At 38.4% G+C, this 19,931-nt stretch overlaps 1 protein-coding gene across 2 annotated transcripts in view; it reads right to left on the bottom strand.

The window, feature by feature from the left end:
• The window catches only part of sec24a (SEC24 homolog A, COPII coat complex component), a 70,671-nt gene that overhangs the window by 7,786 nt on the left and 42,954 nt on the right, over positions 1 to 19,931 (bottom strand). For both annotated transcript variants that reach the window (XM_061934464.1, XM_061934472.1), the window contains 7 exons: positions 18,268 to 18,441; positions 18,099 to 18,209; positions 17,857 to 18,032; positions 16,159 to 16,296; positions 15,992 to 16,096; positions 10,064 to 10,156; positions 3,050 to 3,153 (listed from right to left, as the gene is read on the bottom strand). In XM_061934464.1, coding sequence (XP_061790448.1) covers positions 3,050 to 3,153; positions 10,064 to 10,156; positions 15,992 to 16,096; positions 16,159 to 16,296; positions 17,857 to 18,032; positions 18,099 to 18,209; positions 18,268 to 18,441 — 901 coding nt within the window. The remainder of the gene's footprint in view (positions 1 to 3,049; positions 3,154 to 10,063; positions 10,157 to 15,991; positions 16,097 to 16,158; positions 16,297 to 17,856; positions 18,033 to 18,098; positions 18,210 to 18,267; positions 18,442 to 19,931) is intronic.

Raw genomic sequence — 19,931 nt, 5'->3', positions numbered from 1 at the left:
ATCTTCAGCTCTAACTGGATCGGTTCGCAGCTAAGTGTGAAGCGACTGGGATGAGAATCAGCACCTCCAAGTCCGAGTCCATGGTTCTCGCCCGGAAAAGGGTGGAGTGCCATCTCCGGGTTGGGGAGGAGATCTTGCCCCAAGTGGAGGAGTTCAAGTACCTCGGAGTCTTGTTCACGAGTGGGGGAAGAGTGGATCGTGAGATCGACAGGCGGATCGGTGCGGCGTCTTCAGTAATGCGGACGCTGTATCGATCCGTTGTGGTGAAGAAGGAGCTGAGCCGGAAGGCAAAGCTCTCAATTTACCGGTCGATCTACGTTCCCATCCTCACCTATGGTCATGAGCTTTGGGTTATGACCGAAAGGACAAGATCACGGGTACAAGCGGCCGAAATGAGTTTCCTCCGCCGGGTGGCGGGGCTCTCCCTTAGAGATAGGGTGAGAAGCGCTGCCATCCGGGAGGAGCTCAAAGTAAAGCCGTTGCTCCTCCACATCGAGAGGAGCCAGATGAGGTGGTTCGGGCATCTGGTCAGGATGCCACCCGAACGCCTCCCTAGGGAGGTGTTTAGGGCACGTCCGACCGGTAGGAGGCCGCGGGGAAGACCCAGGACACGTTGGGAAGACTATGTCTCCCGGCTGGCCTGGGAACGCCTCGGGGTCCCACAGGAAGAGCTGGACGAAGTGGCTGGGGAGAGGGAAGTCTGGGCTTCCCTGCTTAGGCTGCTGCCCCCGCGACCCGACCTCGGATAAGCGGAAGAAGATGGATGGATGGATGGATAAAAAATAAACAATTTTGGTCCCAAAACCGAACATGATGTAAGTGTCTATATTAGCCTACTATCAAAATGACTTTAAAAGCCTTATATAAGTGTTATAATGAAGACAACACATGATGTGTCTATATAAGCTATATTAGCCTATCAAAATAACTTTAAAAGTCTTATATAAGTGTCATAATGAAGACAACACATGATGTGTCTATATTAGCCTACTATCAAAATGACTTTAAAAGCCTTATATAAGTGTTATAATGAAGGCAACACATGACGTGTCTATATTAGCTATATTAGCCTACTATCAAAATGACTTTTAAAGCCTTATATAAGTGTTATAATGAAGACAACACATGATGTACGTGTATATATTAGTTATATTAGCCTACTATCAAAATTACTTTAAAAGGCTTATATAAGTGTTATAATGAAGGCAACACATGATGTAAGTGTCTGTATTAGCCTACTATCAAAATGACTTTACAAGCCTTATATAAGTGTTATAATGAAGACAACACATGATGTAAGTGTCTATATTAGCTATACTAGCCTACTATCAAAATGACTTTAAAAGCCTTATATACCGGTAAGTGTTATAATGAAGACAACACATGATGTACGTGTATATATTAGTTATATTAGCCTATTATCAAAATGACTTTAAAAGCCTTATATAAGTGTTATAATGAAGGCAACACATGATGTAAGTGTCTATATTAGCCTACTATCAAAATGACTTTAAAAGCCTTATATAAGTGTTATAATGAAGACAACACATGATGTGTCTATATTAGCCGACTATCAAAATGACTTTAAAAGCCTTATATAAGTGTTATAATGAAGACAACACATGATGTAAGTGTCTATATTAGCTATATTAGCCTACTATCAAAATAACTTTAAAAGTCTTATATAAGTGTCATAATGAAGACAACACATGATGTACGTGTATATATTAGTTATATTAGCCTACTATCAAAATGACTTTAAAAGCCTTATATAAGTGTTATAATGAAGGCAACACATGATGTGTCTATATTAGCTATATTAGCCTACTATCAAAATGACTTTTAAAGCCTTATATAAGTGTTATAATGAAGACAACACATGATGTAAGTGTCTATATTAGCTATATTAGCCTACTATCAAAATAACTTTAAAAGTCTTATATAAGTGTCATAATGAAGACAACACATGATGTACCGGGTACGTGTATATATTAGTTATATTAGCCTACTATCAAAATGACTTTAAAAGCCTTATATAAGTGTTATAATGAAGACAACACATGATGTAAGTGTATATATTAGCTATATTATAACCTGAGGGCGTTTCAGTGTTATATCTTCACCTTTATCGTCATTTTTTAAGCCAAAATGTGTCCATTCTCCCTTTTCTGTCTATATTCGGTACTATACCGCCTCTGAAAAGTACCAGTCTGGGGGACCAGTACTTTTCAGAGGCGATATAGTACCGAATATAATTCATTAGTCTCGCAGTACTATACTAATACCGGTATACCGTACAAGCCTAATACAAAGTGATCTCGAAGACAGTTTGACACAGCTCTGACCGGCGCAAGGTACAACAATTGTGGAAATAAACTCGTCAAAAGTGCTAACAGCCTCCAGCTCTTTGAAATGGCTGCACCAGCGTGTGAGAGATGTAAGCAGGACGTGTTGTAGCGGGCCCCGCCTTTTCAAACTGGCTGTACCCATGGTTACGGTAAGTGATGTCATCAAAATGGCACACAAAATGAATGAATAAACAAATTAAAAGTTTGTATGCCGAGACACGATCCACACACAGAGGCAAATTTTTTGCGCGATGTAAATGTTTGCAAACTGAAAAGCATGCAAATAAGAGGCGTTCATGAATCGGGGCTCCACTGTATTATACTTTTTAAGTTATTAACGTGTTATTCATAACCATCCCCATGACATAAAAACTGTAAAAGACAAAAACAGTTCCCAACACAAACTATTTGGACAAGTTTGGGGAGATTTTGTTAAGGGGGCGAGGCGCCGGATATAAATAATAAAATGTTAATAACAAACACTATAATAGACAAACAATGTTTACAGCACAAACATTTGGGAAGATGTTGACAAGGTGGAGTGGGTGACGTCATAAAATGCATTTTAGAATAACTTAAAAAGCGTATCGGCACAAATACAAATGTTCACAGCACAAAAGAATGGCAGTGTAATTTGAATATTTGCAATTATAAGTGGGCCAACTTCACACAGGTGAAACATTTTGTTTTTCTGCGTTCACCTGATGACGTGCAGGGTGGTAAAGAAGGGTCTCTGATCCCTCAACCAGCCAACGAAAGCTCGGGTTCTTTGCGACTCAGCAGTTTCCAACTCTGGCAGCACATACTAGGAGAAGATTGTTGGTAGCATTATTAGCATAGATACTAGGATAATATTGTTGTTAGCATTATTAGCAAAGATACTAGGAGAAGATTGTTATTAGCATTATTAGCAAAGATGCTTGGAGAGGATTGTTGTTAGCATTATTAGCAAAGACTTTTGGAGAGGATTGTTGTTTGCGTTATCAGCAAAGATACAAGGAGAGGATTGTTGTTAGCATTAGTAGCAAATATGCTAGAAGATTATCGTTGTCAGCCTTAGTAGCAAAGATACTAGGAGAAGATTGTTGTTAGCATTATTAGCAAAGAGGCTTGGAGAGGATTGTTGTTAGCATTATTAGCAAATATACTACATTAACAGAGGATTATTGTAAGCATTATAAGCAAATATACTAGGAGAAGATTGTTCTTAGTATTATTAGGAAAGATGCTTGGAGAAGATCATTGTTAGCATTATTAGCAAAGACGCTAGGAGAGGATTGTTGTTAGCGTTATTAGCAACGCGACTCGGAGAAGATTGTTAGCATTATTAGCAAAGAAACTAGGAGAAGATTGTTGTTAGCATTATCAGCAAAGATACAAGGAGAGGATTGTTGTAAGCATTAGTAGCAAATATGCTAAAATATTATCGTTGTTAGCCTTAGTAGCAAAGACAATAGGAGAAGATTGTTGTTAGCATTATTAGCAAAGAGGCTTGGAGAGGATTGTTGTTAGCCTTATTAGCAAAGAGGCTTGGAGAGGATTGTTGTTAGTATTATTAACAAAACCGGGACAGGACTGTTGTTAGCATTATTAGCAAATATACTACATTAACAGAGGATTATTGTAAGCATTATTAGCAAATATAATTGGAGAGGATTGTTGTTAGCATTAGCAGCAAAGATACTAGGAGAAGATTGTTAGCATTATTAGCAAATATACTAGGAGAAGATTATTGTTAGCGTAATTAGCAAAGATACTAGGAGAAGATTGTTGTTAGCATTATTAACAACGCTACTCGGAGAAGATTGTTAGCATTATTAGCAAAGAAACTAGGAGAAGATTGTTGTTAGCATTATCAGCAAAGATACAAGGAGAGGATTGTTGTTAGCATTAGTAACAAATATGCTAGAAGATTATCGCTGCTAGCCTTAGTAGCAAAGATACTAGAAGAAGATTGTTGTTAGCATTATTAGCAAAGAGGCTTGGAGAGGATTGTTGTTAGCATTATTAGCAAAGAGGCTTGGACAGGATTGTTGTTAGCATTATTAACAAAACCGGGAGAGGATTGTTGTTAGCATTATTAGCAAATATACTACATTAACAGAGGATTATTGTAGGCATTATTAGCAAATATACTTGGAGAGGATTGTTGTTAGCATTAGTAGCAAAGATACTAGGAGAAGATTGTTGTTAGCATTATTAGCAAATATACTCATAGAGGATTGTAGTTAGCATAATTAGCAAAGATATTGGTAAAAGATGATTGTTAGCGTGATTAGCAAAGATACTAGGAGAAGATTGTTGTTAGCATTATCAACAACGCTACTCGGAGAAGATTGTTGTTAGCATTATTAGCAAATAAAGCAGGAGAAGATTGTTGTTAGCTTTATCAGCAAATATACAAGGAGACGATTGTTGTTAGCATTAGAAGCAAATATGCTAGAAGATTATCGTTGTTAGCCTTAGTAGCAAAGATACTAGGAAAAGATTGTTGTTAGCATTATTAACAAAAAATCTTGGAGAGGATTGTTGTTAGCATTATTAGTAAATATACTACATTAACAGAGGATTATTGTAAGCATTATTAGCAAATATACTAGGAGAAGATTGTTATTAGTATTATTAGGAAAGATGCTTGGAGAAGATCGTTGTTAGCATTATTAGCAAAGACGCTAGGAGAGAAATGTTGTTAGTGTTATTAGCAACGCGACTCGGAGAAGATTGTTAGCATTATTAGCAAAGAAACTAGGAGAAGATTGTTGTTAGCTTTATCAGCAAAGATACAAGGAGAGGATTGTTGTTAGCATTAGTAGCAAATATGCTAGAATATTATCGTTGTTAGCCTTAGTAGCAAAGATACTAGGAGAGGATTGTTAGCATTATTAGCAAAGACGCTAGGAGAGGATTGTTGTTAGCGTTATTAACAACGCTACTCAGAGAAGATTGTTAGCATTATTAGCAAATAAACCAGGAGAAGATTGTTGTTAGCATTATCAGCAAAGATACAAGGAGAGGATTGTTGTTAGCATTAGTAGAAAATATGTTAGAAGATTATCGTTGTTAGCCTTAGTAGCAAAGATACTAGGAGATGATTGTTAGCATTATTAGCAAAGAAACTAGGAGAAGATTGTTGTTAACATTATCAGCAAAGATACAAGGAGAGGATTGTTGTTAGCATTAGTAGCAAATATGCTAGAAGATTATCGTTGTTAGCCTTAGTAGCAAAGATACTAGGAGATGATTGTTAGCATTATTAGCAAAGAGGCTTGGAGAGGATTGTTGTTAGCATTATTAGCAAATATACTACGTTAACAGGATTATTGTGAGCATTATTAACAAATATACTTGGAGATGATTGTTGTTAGCATTAGTAGCAAAGACACTAGGAGAAGATTGTTGTTAGCATTATTAGCAAATATACTCAGAAAGGATTGTTGTTAGCATTATTAGCAAAGATACTAAGAGAAGATTATTGTTAGCGTAATTAGCAAAGATACTAGGAGAAGATTGTTGTTAGCATTATTAACAACGCTACTCGGAGAAGATTGTTGTTAGCATTATTAGCAAAGAAACCAGGAGAAGATTGTTGTTAGCTTTATCAGCAAAAATACAAGGAGAGGATTGTTGTTAGCATTAGTAGCAAATATGCTAGAAGATTATTGTTGTTAGCCTTAGTAGCAAAGATACTAGAGAAAGATTGTTGTTAGCATTATTAGCAAAAAAGCTTGGAAAGGATCGTTGTTAGCAATATTAGCAAATATACTACATTAACAGAGGATTATTGTAAGCATTATTAGCAAATATACTAGGAGAAGATTGTTATTAGTATAATTAGGAAAGATGCTTGGAGAAGATCGTTGTTAGCATTATTAGCAAAGACGCTAGGAGAGGAATGTTGTTAGTGTTACTAGCAACGCGACTCGGAGAAGATTGTTAGCATTATTAGCAAAGAAACTAGGAGAAGATTGCTGTTAGCATTATCAGCAAAGATACAAGGAGAGGATTGTTGTTAGCATTAGTAGCAAATATGCTAGAAGATTATCGTTGTTAGCCTTAGTAGCAAAGATACTAGGAGAAGATTGTTAGCATTATTAGCAAAGACGCTAGGAGAGGATTGTTGTTAGCGTTATTAGCAATGCTACTCAAAGAAGATTGTTAGCATTATTAGCAAAGAAACTAGGAGAAGATTGTTGTTAGCATTATCAGCAAAGATACAATGAGAGGATTGTTGTTAGCATTAGTAGCAAATATGCTAGAAGATTATCGTTGTTAGCCTTAGTAACAAAGATACTAGGAGAAGATTGTTGTTAGTATTATTAGCAAAGAGGCTTGGAGAGGATTGTTGTTAGCATTATTAGCAAATATACTACGTTAACAGGATTATTGTAAGCATTATTAGCAAATATACTTGGAGAGGATTGTTGTTAGCATTAGTAGCAAAGATACTAGGAGAATATTGTTGTTAGCATTATTAGCAAATATACTCAGAGAGGATTGTTGTTAGCATTATTAGCAAAGATACTAAGAGAAGATTATTGTTAGCGTAATTAGCAAAGATACGAGGAGAAGATTGTTGTTAGCATTATTAACAACGCTACTCGGAGAAGATTGTTGTTAGCATTATTAGCAAAGAAACCAGGAGAAGATTGTTGTTAGCATTAGTAGCAAATATGCTAGAAGATTATTGTTGTTAGCCTTAGTAGCAAAGATACTAGGGAAAGATTGTTGTTAGCATTATTAGCAAAAAAGCTTGGAAAGGATCGTTGTTAGCATTATTAGCAAATATACTACATTAACAGAGGATTATTGTAAGCATTATTAGCAAATATACTAGGAGAAGATTGTTATTAGTATTATTAGGAATGATGCTTGGAGAAGATCGTTGTTAGCATCATTAGCAAAGACGCTAGGAGAGGAATGTTGTTAGTGTTATTAGCAACGCGACTCGGAGAAGATTGTTAGCATTATTAGCAAATAAACTAGGAGAAGATTGTTGTTAGCTTTATCAGCAAAGATACAAGGAGAGGATTGTTGTTAGCATTAGTAGCAAATATGCAAGAATATTATCGTTGTTAGCCTTAGTAGCAAAGATACTAGGAGAAGATTGTTAGCATTATTAGCAAAGACGCTAAGAGAGGATTGTTGTTAGCGTTATTAACAACGCTACTCAGAGAAGATTGTTAGCATTATTAGCAAAGAAACTAGGACAAGATTGTTGTTAGCATTATTAGCAAAGATACAAGGAGAGGATTGTTGTTAGCATTAGTAGCAAATCTGCTAGAAGATTATCGTTGTTAGCCTTAGTAGCAAAGATACTAGGAGAAGATTGTTGTTAGCATTATTAGCAAAGAGGCTTGGAGAGGATTGTTGTTAGCATTATTGGCAAATATACTACGTTAACAGGATTATTGTAAGCATTATTAGCAAATATACTTGGAGAGGATTGTTGTTAGCATTAGTAGCAAAGATACTAGGAGAAGATTGTTGTTAGCATTATTAGCAAAGATACAAGAAGATTATCGTTGTTAGCCTTAGTAGCAAAGATACTAGGAGAAGATTGTTGTTAGCATTATTAGCAAAGAGGCTTGGAGAGGATTGTTGTTAGCATTATTGGCAAATATACTACGTTAACAGGATTATTGTAAGCATTATTAGCAAATATACTTGGAGAGGATTGTTGTTAGCATTAGTAGCAAAGATACTAGGAGAAGATTGTTGTTAGCATTATTAGCAAATATACTCAGAGGAGTGTTGTTAGCATTATTAGCAAAGATACTAAGAGAAGATTATTGCTAGCGTAATTAGCAAAGATACTAGGAGAAGATTGTTGTTAGCATTATTAGCAAAGAAACCAGGAGAAGATTGTTGTTAGCTTTATCAGCAAAGATACAAGGAGAGGATTGTTGTTAGCATTAGTAGCAAATATGCTCGAAGATTATTGTTGTTAGCCTTAGTAGCAAAGATACTAGGGAAAGATTGTTGTTAGCAATATTAGCAAAAAAGCTTGGAAAGGATCGTTGTTAGCATTATTACCATTATACTACATTAACAGAGGATTATTGTAAGCATTATTAGCAAATATACTAGGAGAAGATTGTTCTTAGTATTATTAGGAAAGATGCTTGGAGAAGATCATTGTTAGCATTATTAGCAAAGACGCTTGGAGAGGATTGTTGTTAGCGTTATTAGCAATGCTACTCGGAGAAGATTGTTAGCATTATTAGCAAAGAAACTAGGAGAAGATTGTTGTTAGCATTATCAGCAAAGATACAAGGAGAGGATTGTTGTTAGCATTAATAGCAAATATGCTAGAAGATTATCGTTGTTAGCCTTAGTAGCAAAGATACTAGGAGAAGATTGTTAGCATTATTAGCAAAGATGCTAGGAGAGGATTGTTGTTAGCGTTATTAGCAACGCTACTCAGAGAAGATTGTTAGCATTATTAGCAAAGATACTAGGAGAAGATTGTTGTTAGCATTATCAGCAAAGATACAAGGAGAGGATTGTTGATAGCATTAGTAGCAAATATGAGAGAAGATTATTGTTGTTAGCCTTAGTGGCAAAGATACTAGGAAAAGATTGTTGTTAGCATTATTAGCAAAGAGGCTTGGAGAGGATTGTTGTAAGCATTATTAGCAAATATACTTGGAGAGGATTGTTGTTAGCATTATTAGCAAAGATACTCGTAGAGGATTGTTGTTAGCATCATTAGCAAAGATACTAGGAGAAGATTGTTGTTAGCATTATCAGCAAAGATACAAGGAGGGGATTGTTGTTGGCATTAGTAACAAATATGCTAGAAGATTATCGTTGTTAGCCTTAGTAGTAAAGATACTAGGACAAGATTGTGTTAGCATTATTAGCAAAGACATTTGGAGAAGACTGTTGTTAGCGTTATTAGCAAAGATACTAGGAGAAGATTGTTGTTAGCATTATTAACAACGCTACTCGGAGAAGATTGTTGTTAGCATTATTAGCAAAGAAACTAGGAGAAGATTGTTGTTAGCTTTATCAGCAAAGATACAAGGAGAGGATTGTTGTTAGCCTTAGTAGCAAATATGCTAGATTATTATTGTTGTTAGCCTTAGTAGCAAAGATACGAGGAAAATATTGTTGTTAGCATTATTAGCAAAGGGGCTTGGAGAGGATTGTTAACATTATTAGCAAATATACTACGTTAACAGGATTATTGTAAGCATTATTAGCAAATATACTTGGAGAGGATTGTTGTTAGCATTATTAGCAAAGATACTAGGAGAAGATTATTGTTAGCATTATTAACAACGCTACTCAGAGAAGACTGTTGTTTACATTTTTAGCAAAGAAACTAGGAGAAGATTGTTGTGAGCTTTATTAGCAAATATACAAGGAGGGGATTGTTGTTCGCATTAGTAGCAAATATGCTAGGAGATTGTTAGCATTAGTAGCAAAGATGCTAGGAGATGATTGTTAGCACTATTAGCAAATATGCTAGGGGAAGATTGTGGTTAGCGTCATTAGCAAGGGTACCAGGAGAGGATTGTTGTTAGCGTTATTAGCAAGAATACTACAGTAAGGGAGGATTGCTGTTAGCATTATTAGCAAAGATGCTAGAAGAAGATCGTTGTTAGCATTATTAGCAAATATACTAGGAAATTATTTTTGTTAGCATTATTAGCATAGATGCTAGGAGAGGACTGTTGTAAGCATTATGTTGTGGGGGCTGACGGTCTTACCAGGTTATCAGGCACGGTGGCATAGTTCGGAACACCCAGGACTTGGCTGAGGAAGTTGGGGTTGCAGTTGCGTCCAATCAACAGATACATGTCCTTTTGGAGCAGAGAAGTATAAATATTCAGGCACACATTTCATTTTAACTCTCATCATCACAGTTAGCGATGGGACAGTTCACAAAATACACAGGACTTCGGACCTTATCACGGTATTTGATATGTTTGGGTGTACGTACATTAGAGGAGGGGGAAATAATTTCTTGATAGATGCGTGGCAAATCGAACAGGGGCGATTGTAAAATCCATTAGTAAACGTCAATAATGTTTTATTTATTTAATGTAAATAAAGTAATACAGACACTTCTAAAATGTGTCTGACCGCAGCGAGCCACCTCACCCAGAGATCCGACCAGCTCCAATATTTTATATTCCAGTTTTGCACACATTTCCATTCATTGAATACATGTCATGAGAATTAATTCAACTGTTTATTATTACAAATGCATTGCTTTCAACCCTTGTGTAATGTTCATATTGTTGTTACTCAGCCAGCATTTGTGGGTCTGATGGACCCGTTGCATTTTGTGGCTTTTAATGCCTCACAATCAAACACTTTTATGTTAAAATACTGAACAGATGTTTATTGGGATAAGGTAAACATCTGTTCAGTCCATCAGACCCACAAACGCTGGCTGAGTAACAACAATATGAACGTTGCACGGAAGATTTCTCTGCCAGTTTCTGCATTCCACAGGGATGCTTCTTTTGTGTTTCTGCACCTGTGGTGCAACATTGTTTGTCAACACTGTCTGCTCTCATTTTCTCGCACATTTGACCCTCTGATGTTCTGTGTACCTACAATCTGCCCTCCTCCTGTCTAGACCTGCTATGTGTGTGTGTGGGTGCGAGTGGTACACAGAACATCAATTTCCCCACTTCTATTAGCCCCGGGTCCAGTGGACCCGGACATCTTATATGTAATAGAAATGTGTATGGTGTGTGGTCATTAAATATGTATTCGGATATATGTTCTTCGCAGAAAATGAGCCAAAGTCAGTGAGTCTCAATTTGAAAAATTAATTAATTGTATAATGTTTCTTTTAATAAAAAATGAAAACTGGTCCCACAGACCCGAACACCACACAAGGGTTAAAAGTGATGAATACCTATTTAGTGAAACGACAATAAATGTAAAATGGCATCAATATACATGAAAGATGCATCAATAATAGATTTTTAATCAAATGGTAGCTCCTGAATCGTAATGGAATCGTGAGGTGCCCAAAGATTCCCACCTCTCGATGCCACCAAGATGATCCAATAATCCACCATTATCATTCATCACTTGTGCATCTTACAGAAATGTATCTTCAAACGTCAGCTCCTTGAATTAGTGTTAAGAAAAATTATATTTACAACAACTTTACTGTATGCAGCATCAACACGAGCGTTAACATTACTTTATTTAATTTCATCCATCCATCCATCCATTTTCTACCGTTTGTCCCTTTTGGGGTCGCGGGGGATGCTCAGCTGCATTCGGGCGGAAGGCGGGGTACACCCTGGACAAGTCGCCACCTCATCGCAGGGCCAACATAGATAGACAGACAACATTCACACACTAGGGCCAATTTAGTGTTGCCAATCAACCTATCCCCAGGTGCATGTCTTTGGAGGTGGGAGGAAGCAAGAGTACCAAGAGGGAACACACGCAGTCGCGGGGAGAACATGTAAACTCCACACAGAAAGACCCCGAGCCCAAGAATCGAACCCAGGACCTTCGTACTGTGAGGCACATGCATTAACCCCTGTTTCACCGTGCTGCTCTGTTTAATTTCAATTACAGCTAAACAATGGAATCATGGGACCATTACACAAGACTTTTAACATTTTAAATTACGGAAGTAAGTAATAATAATAATAATAATACAGAAGTAATAAATTGTAGCTGAAAGGCGTGTCGGAAAATACATGTGTATATACAATACAGGCCAAATGTTTGGACCCACCTTATCATTCAATGCGTTTTATTTATTTTCATGACTATTTACATTGTAGATTGTTACTGAAGGCATCAAAACTACGAATGAACACATGTGGAGTTATGTACTTTTAATAAAAAAAAAGGTGAAATAACTGAAAACATGTTTTATATTCTAGTTTCTTCAAAACAGCCACCCTTTGCTCTGATCACTGCTTTGCACACTCTTGGCATTCTCTCGATGAGCTCCAAGAGGTAGACACCTGAAATGGTTTTCACTTCACAGGTGTGCTTGAAGCTCATTAAGAGAATGCCAAGAGTGTGCAAAGAAGTAATCAAAGCAAAGGGTGGCTATTTTGAAGAAACTAGAATACAAAACATGTTTTCAGCGGGGGGTACTGGAGCCTATCTCAGCTGCATTCGGGCGGAAGGCGGGGTACATAGTTGCAGTTCTTTGGTGACATCTCAAACTTCTAGGAGATGGGATCTTTTTTCAGTCATTCACTCCTCATTAGTTTCACTGTTACAAACAGGAATTAGCAAGCACATTGTGCGACCCATTAATAGTTTTTTTTCCTATTACAATATTTTTCTGATTGTGGAAAGCTATAGTCAAAATCAAAGTTCCTTTAACTGTCCAGGCCTAATTGAGGCTCGAACCTGCATTTTATTGTAATTACTAGAGATGTCCGATATTATCGGCCTGCCGATATTATCGGCCGATAAATACGTTAAAATGTAATATCGGAAATTATCGGTATCGTTTTTTTATTATCGGTGTCTTTTTTTAAATTTTTTAATTAAATCAACATAAAAAACACAAGATACACTTACAATTAGTGCACCAACCCAAAAAACCTTCCTCCCCCATTTACACTCATTCACACAAAAGGGTTGTTTCTTTCTGTTATTAATGTTCTGGTTCCTACATGATATATCAATATATATCAATACAGTCTGCAAGGGATACAGTCCGTAAGCACACATGATTGTGCGTGCTGCTGGTCCACTAATAGTACTAACCTTTAACAGTTAATTTGACTCATTTTCATTAATTACTAGTTTCTATGTAACTGTTTTTATATTGTTTTACTTTCTTTTTTATTCAAGAAAATGTTTTTAAATTATTTATCTTATTTTATTAATTTAAAAAAAAAGTACCTTATCTTCACCATACCTGGTTGTCCAAATCAGGCATAATAATGTGTTAATTCCACGACTGTATATATCGGTTGATATCGGTATCGGTTGATATCGGTATCGGTAATTAAAGAGTTGGACAATATCGGAATATCGGATATCGGCAAAAAGCCATTATCGAACATCCCTAGTAATTACTGAAACAAACCAATCGATAGATGACTAACATAATGGATAGCTGCGGCCCGAGTTGTGTTCCAATCAATATACCAAATAATATATTGCCAGACTGCGTCTGAATGGAGATCAGTGGTCACCATAAGAATGTGAGTGTAATTAAATTATGAGTTGTTGTAAGAATCACATCCCAATTGTGTATACCGGTGAGAGATGATTTTATGAGATCACCGTACAGGAGTGTGTATACCAGTGAGGGACGTTTCATGAGGTCACAGTACGCGAGTGTGTATACCTGTGAGAGATGTTTCATGAGATGACTGACAGTATACGTGAGTGTGTATACCAGTGAGAGATGTTTCATGAGATGACAGTTTTCGTGAGTGTGTATACCAGTGAGAGATGTTTCATGAGATCACGGTACGTGTGTGTGTATACCGGTGAGAGATGTTTCATGAGATCACGGTAGGTGAGTGTGTATACCTGTGAGAGATGTTTCATGAGATGACAGTATACGTGAGTGTGTATACCAGTAAGAGATGTTTCATGAGATGACAGTATACGTGAGTGTGTATACCAGTAAGAGATGTTTCATGAGATGACAGTATACGTGAGTGTGTATACCAGTAAGAGATGTTTCATGAGATCACGGTACGTGAGTGTGTAACTATGTATACCTGTGAGAGATGTTTCATGAGATGACAGTATACGTGAGTGTGTATACCAGTAAGAGATGTTTCATGAGATGACAGTATACGTGAGTGTGTGTACCAGTAAGAGATGTTTCATGAGATCACGGTACGTGAGTGTGTAACTATGTATACCTGTGAGAGATGTTTCATGAGATGACAGTATACGTGAGTGTGTATACCAGTAAGAGATGTTTCATGAGATGACAGTATACGTGAGTGTGTATACCAGTAAGAGATGTTTCATGAGATGACAGTATACGTGAGTGTGTATACCAGTAAGAGATGTTTCATGAGATCACGGTACGTGAGTGTGTAACTATGTATACCTGTGAGAGATGTTTCATGAGATGACAGTATACGTGAGTGTGTATACCAGTAAGAGATGTTTCATGAGATGACAGTATACGTGAGTGTGTGTACCAGTGAGCGACGTTTCATGAGATCACGGTACGCGAGTATGTGACTATGTATACCAGTGAGAGATGTTTCATGAGATCACAGTAAATGTGTGTACACCACTGAGAGAGGTGTTAATAAGATCACCATGCATGAGTGTGTCTATCAGTGAGAGATGTTTCATGAGACCACATTACGTGAGTGTGTGTATACCAGTGAGAGATGTTTCATGAGATCACAGTACGTGAGTGTGTATACCAGTGAGTGATGTTTCATGAGATCACATTACATGAGTATGTATACCAGTGAGTGATGTTTCATGAGATCACATTACGTGAGTGTGTATACCAGTGATAGATGTTTCATGAGATCACATTACGCGAGTGTGTATACCAATGAGAGATGTTTCATGAGATCACATTACGCGAGTGTGTGTATACCAATGAGAGATGTTTCATGAGATCACATTATGTGAGTGTGTATACCAGTGAGAGATGTTTCATGAGATCACATTACGTGAGTGTGTGTATACCAATGAGAGATGTTTCACGAGATCACATTACGTGAGTGTGTATACCAGTGTGTGATGTTTCATGAGATCACATTACGTGAGTGTGTATACCAGTGAGAGATGTTTCATGAGATCACATTACGTGAGTGTGTGTATACCAATGAGAGATGTTTCATGAGATCACATTACGTGAGTGTGTGTATACCAATGAGAGATGTTTCATGAGATCACATTACGTGAGTGTGTATACCAGTGTGTGATGTTTCATGAGATCACATTACGTGAGTGTGTATACCACTGAGAGATGTTTCATGAGATCACATTACGCGAGTGTGTGTATACCAATGAGAGATGTTTCATGAGATCACAGTGTATGTGAGTGTGTATACCACTGAGAGATGTTTCATGAGATCAGTGTATGTGAGTGTGTATACCACTGAGAGATGTTTCATGAGATCACAGTGTATGTGAGTGTGTATACCACTGAGAGATGTTTCATGAGATCACAGTGTACGTGAGTGTGTATACCACTGAGAGATGTTTCATGAGTTTACAGTACGTGAGTGTGTGCTTGTACCAATGAGAGATGTTTAATGAGATGACAGTATACGTGAGTGTGTATACCAGTGAGAGATGTTTCATGAGTTTACAGTACGTGAGTGTGTGCTTATACCAATGAGAGATGTTTAATGAGATGACAGTATACGTGAGTGTGTATACCAGTGAGAGATGTTTCATGGGACCATAGTACGTGAGTGTATGCCTTTAAAAGGTGTCATCGAGGTAAAGAAGTATTAGCTGCAGTCCGCGGGAGTGACCGCAAGTCCAAAATTCGTGTACACCTTGAACGCACCATTGAAACCGTTGCAAAGATGCGCTGTGATGTAAATTTGTCATCATTTGTACGAAACATTACAAAGAATCTGAACGCTTTTTTCCATAAAGCTTTTGATCCCTTGTAAAAATGAGCTGGATAAATATCGGACCCAAAACAAGAAGAATATTTCTTTGTGAAGAGTGTGAAGCTCACGAACCGTTCCTGCATCCATGAGGAACGCGCCCTCCCAGCTGAGCTTTTCCACAGAGAGCTGCAGCACTCTCGGCTGAGGGACGGTGCGCTCGCTGACGTTCAGAGCTCCCTGGGAACACAGGAACCACGTGAGGACTTCAATAAGCACAATAAAGGGACAGCCTTTCTCACCTCGTCAGTCAGGTCGTCTACGCGGTACAAAGCGGGGTGAATCATCAACATGGCGTAGACCAGCGGCTGGTACTTGAGCTGACACATGGCGAAGACCCGGTCGTCCAGTCTGGTGCTGGTCCCCGTCCTGAAAGCTTTCTGGAAGGATTGAAGCAACAAAAGGCATGACTAGAGATGTAATATCGGAAATTATCGGTATCGGTTTCAACCTCCCGATTTTCCCGGGAGACTCACGAATTTCAGTGCCCCTCCCGAAAATCTCCCGGGGCAACCATTCTCCCGATTACCACCCGGACAACATTATAGGGGGCGTGCCTTAAAGGCACTGCCTTTAGCGTCCTCTACAACCTGTCGTCACGTCCGCTTTTCCTCCATACAAACAGCGTGCCGGCCCAGTCACATAATATATGCGGCTTTTACACACACATAAGTGAATGCAATGCATACTTGATCGGCAGCCATACAGGTCATACTGAGGGTGGCCATATAAACAACTTTAACACTGTTACAAATATGCGCCACACTGTGAACCCACACCAAACAAGAATGACAAACACATTTCGGGAGAACATCCGCACCGTAACACAACAGAACAAATACCCAGAACCCCTTGCAGCACTAACTCTTCCGGGACGCTACAATATACACCCCCCCCATCTCCCGAATTCAGAGGTCTCAAGGTTGGCAAGTATACTCTAGTACAGTGGTTCTCAACCTTTTTTCAGTGATGAAAATGTGATGATAAATTCAAGTAACCCCTAATCAGAGCAAAGCATTTTTGGTTGAAAAAAAGAGATGAAGTCAAATACAGCACTATGTCATCAGTTTCTGATTTATTAAATTGTAGCAGTGCAAAATATTGCTAATTTGTAGTGGTATTTATTGAACTATTTGGAAAAAAAGATAGGTTTTTATTTATATTTATAAAGGATTTTTGAATTGTTGCTATTTTTAGAATATTTAAAAAAAATCTCACGTACCCCTTGGCATACCTTCAAGTACCCCCAGGGGTACGCGTACCCCCATTTGAGAACCACTGCTCTAGTATACTCTGGACTGAAGCTGTGTGCCTTCATTGTTTTTGTAGCTGTTGTTTTGAGGCATGTTTAAAAAAAAGAAAAAAAGAATGCACTTTGTGAAAGTCAAAGTATAGTATTTCCCATAGTTGTAGTGGATATCAGGATTATCTCAGGGAGAGCATGTCCCAAATTCCAAGCTGCTGTTTTGAGGCATGTTAAAAAAAAGAATGCACTTTGTGACTTCAATAATAAATATGGCAGTGCCATTTTGGCCCTTTTTTTAATAACTGGAGTTGAAGTTGTTCTTATTTTGGAAAACCTTGTTTTTGATTGATTGATTGAAACTTGTATTAGTAGAGTGCACAGTACAGTACATATTCCGTACAATTGACCACTAAATGGTAACACCCGAATAAGTTTTTCAACTTGTTTAAGTCGGGGTCTACATTAATCAATTCATGGTAAAGTTACATTGTTTAATGCATCCAGCACATCACAACAAAATTAGGCATAATAATGTGTTCATTCCACGACTGTATATATCGGTATCGGTTGATATCGGAATCGGTAATTAAGAGTTGGACAATATCGGATATCCGCAAAAAAGCTATTATCGGACATCTCTAGGCATGACGTTTCCAGCTTGCTCAACATGGGAGTTCTCGTAGGAGGAGCTGACCTGCTTGAGCAGAGCTGTGATGTAAAGGGGGAAGAGGCGAAGACAGGCTGGGGCCAGCAGGCCGGGCTGCTGGATGGTCAGCACCGACTGGCGGTACGCCGTCAGCGAATCGATAACGGCGTTGGTCATGGCGTCCCTGGCGTCGCTCAGGCTGGCCGTCACCGAGCGATCCACAGCTAAAATAAAGAGGAAATGAGCGCTCAACACCAGTTCAAGGAGGTAGAGGAGAATGAACCTCTCACCCATGCACGCCAGCAGGCCACACATGGCTTGAACGTCAGCACCAGCAAAGATGTCGGACATAGAGTGGACCACCGGGAGACACAAAGTGTGCACACGGATCCTCCTCTCTCCTGCGGGTACAGACACACGTTGGTGCAAAAGCCAGCAGAGACGGACCGGAAGTCGTACCTTTGCTGGAGGTGTACAGCAGTGCCGCCTGGAAAGACACCGTCTGCATGTTGTCCAGGTTTTCCTCGATGGACATTTGAACGGCAAAGCCCGCGTCCGGGTTCACATTGGGCAGCGAGAGCAGGTCCGTGGAGCGTACAAAAAAGTTTCCGTGGAAAGTGTGAATGGACAGACCTGAAGAGAGAGACAATACACATTGATGTATTCAGTAAATCTCCTTTTTCACTTCAATTACCATAGCGATATTGGAGCTTATACCGATTTTGATCCAGTACGATATCAGCAGGAATCATACATACTATAATATAATAATTTTGTAGTGTGGAATGTTAAAAAATGTTTGCTCAAGTGAAATGACTTATAGAACAAAGAAGGTACGAAATTAATGTGCATAAATGTCTCCCAAAATGTAAAAAAAAAAAAAAGTGTGTTGTATTGTGCAGGTTTGAAATAAATACTTCAATTCAATTCAATTTAGGCGGAGTGATAATTTGGTTCGGGCATCTGGTCAGGATGCCACCCGAGCGCCTCCCTAGGGAGGTGTTTAGGGCACGTCCGACCGGTAGGAGGCCACGGGGAAGACCCAGGACACGTTGGGAAGACTATGTCTCCCGGCTGGCCTGGGAACGCCTCGGTATCCCCCGGGAGGAGCTGGACGAAGTGGCTGGGGAGAGGGAAGTCTGGGCTTCCCTGCTTAGGCTGCTGCCCCCGCGACCCGACCTCGGATAAGCGGAAGAAGATGGATGGATAATTTTTTTTTTGGGCCACAATATTCATGAAGTGAAGCTCACGACGCAGTAAGTTGAATAATGCGGACACGTTTGTTACTGGACGCTTTCTAATACACTTTGGAGACTTTGTATGTGTAAGTAATATGCAACTATAATTATTTGATACTTGTTTTTGAGTTGAGTTGAGTTTATGTTTATTTCGAACATTCATGCATACAACATGATGCATCACAATTTCCAGTTCCTCTATTCAACATGTTGGAAAAGGAGTAGGAAGAAGCAGAGCTTATTTAATCCTACCCCTTTTCTTTTACATAGCAGTTGATAAAACTTTTGTTCACTTCCTGTTCTCAATTTATTCACAATATACTCCATAAGTAATAACATTAAAAATAAATACATTGCTTGTATTGACAAATGTGCTCTTTTATTGTTAAATGATTATTAAATATATGTCTAGCTTGTGTGCTGTTGTGTATCTGCTAGTAGCCTATAGCCTAGCACGTTTACCTTTTGTAAATGACTTTAGTAAAATAGAAAGAAATGTGCGCTTATTGGAGGACATTTGGATGTTAACTGGCTGTCCAACTTTGCACAAATACACAACACTGCAGGTCTGCCTGTATCGCACATGATATCACACCCAAGTAAACTCGCCGCAGGACCGCTTATATCGTACATAGTATCACACACAAGTAAAAACACTGCAGGACTGCTTGTATCGCACATGATATTACACACACAATTAAACACACTGCAGGACTGCTTGTATCGCACATGATGTCATACGAGTAAACCCGCTGCAGGACTGCTTGCATCGCACAGGATATCACACACAAGTAAACACGCTGCAGGATTGCTTGTATCTAGGGCTGCAACTAACGATTCATTTGATAATCGATTAATCTGTCGATTATTACTTCGATTAATAAT

Source organism: Nerophis lumbriciformis, linkage group LG03 (genome assembly GCF_033978685.3).
Source record: "Nerophis lumbriciformis linkage group LG03, RoL_Nlum_v2.1, whole genome shotgun sequence".
In the NCBI taxonomy this organism is placed as follows: Eukaryota; Metazoa; Chordata; class Actinopteri; order Syngnathiformes; family Syngnathidae; genus Nerophis; species Nerophis lumbriciformis.
The sequence above is the reverse complement of the archived record's forward strand: the minus strand, read 5'-3'. Positions and strand labels throughout refer to the sequence as shown.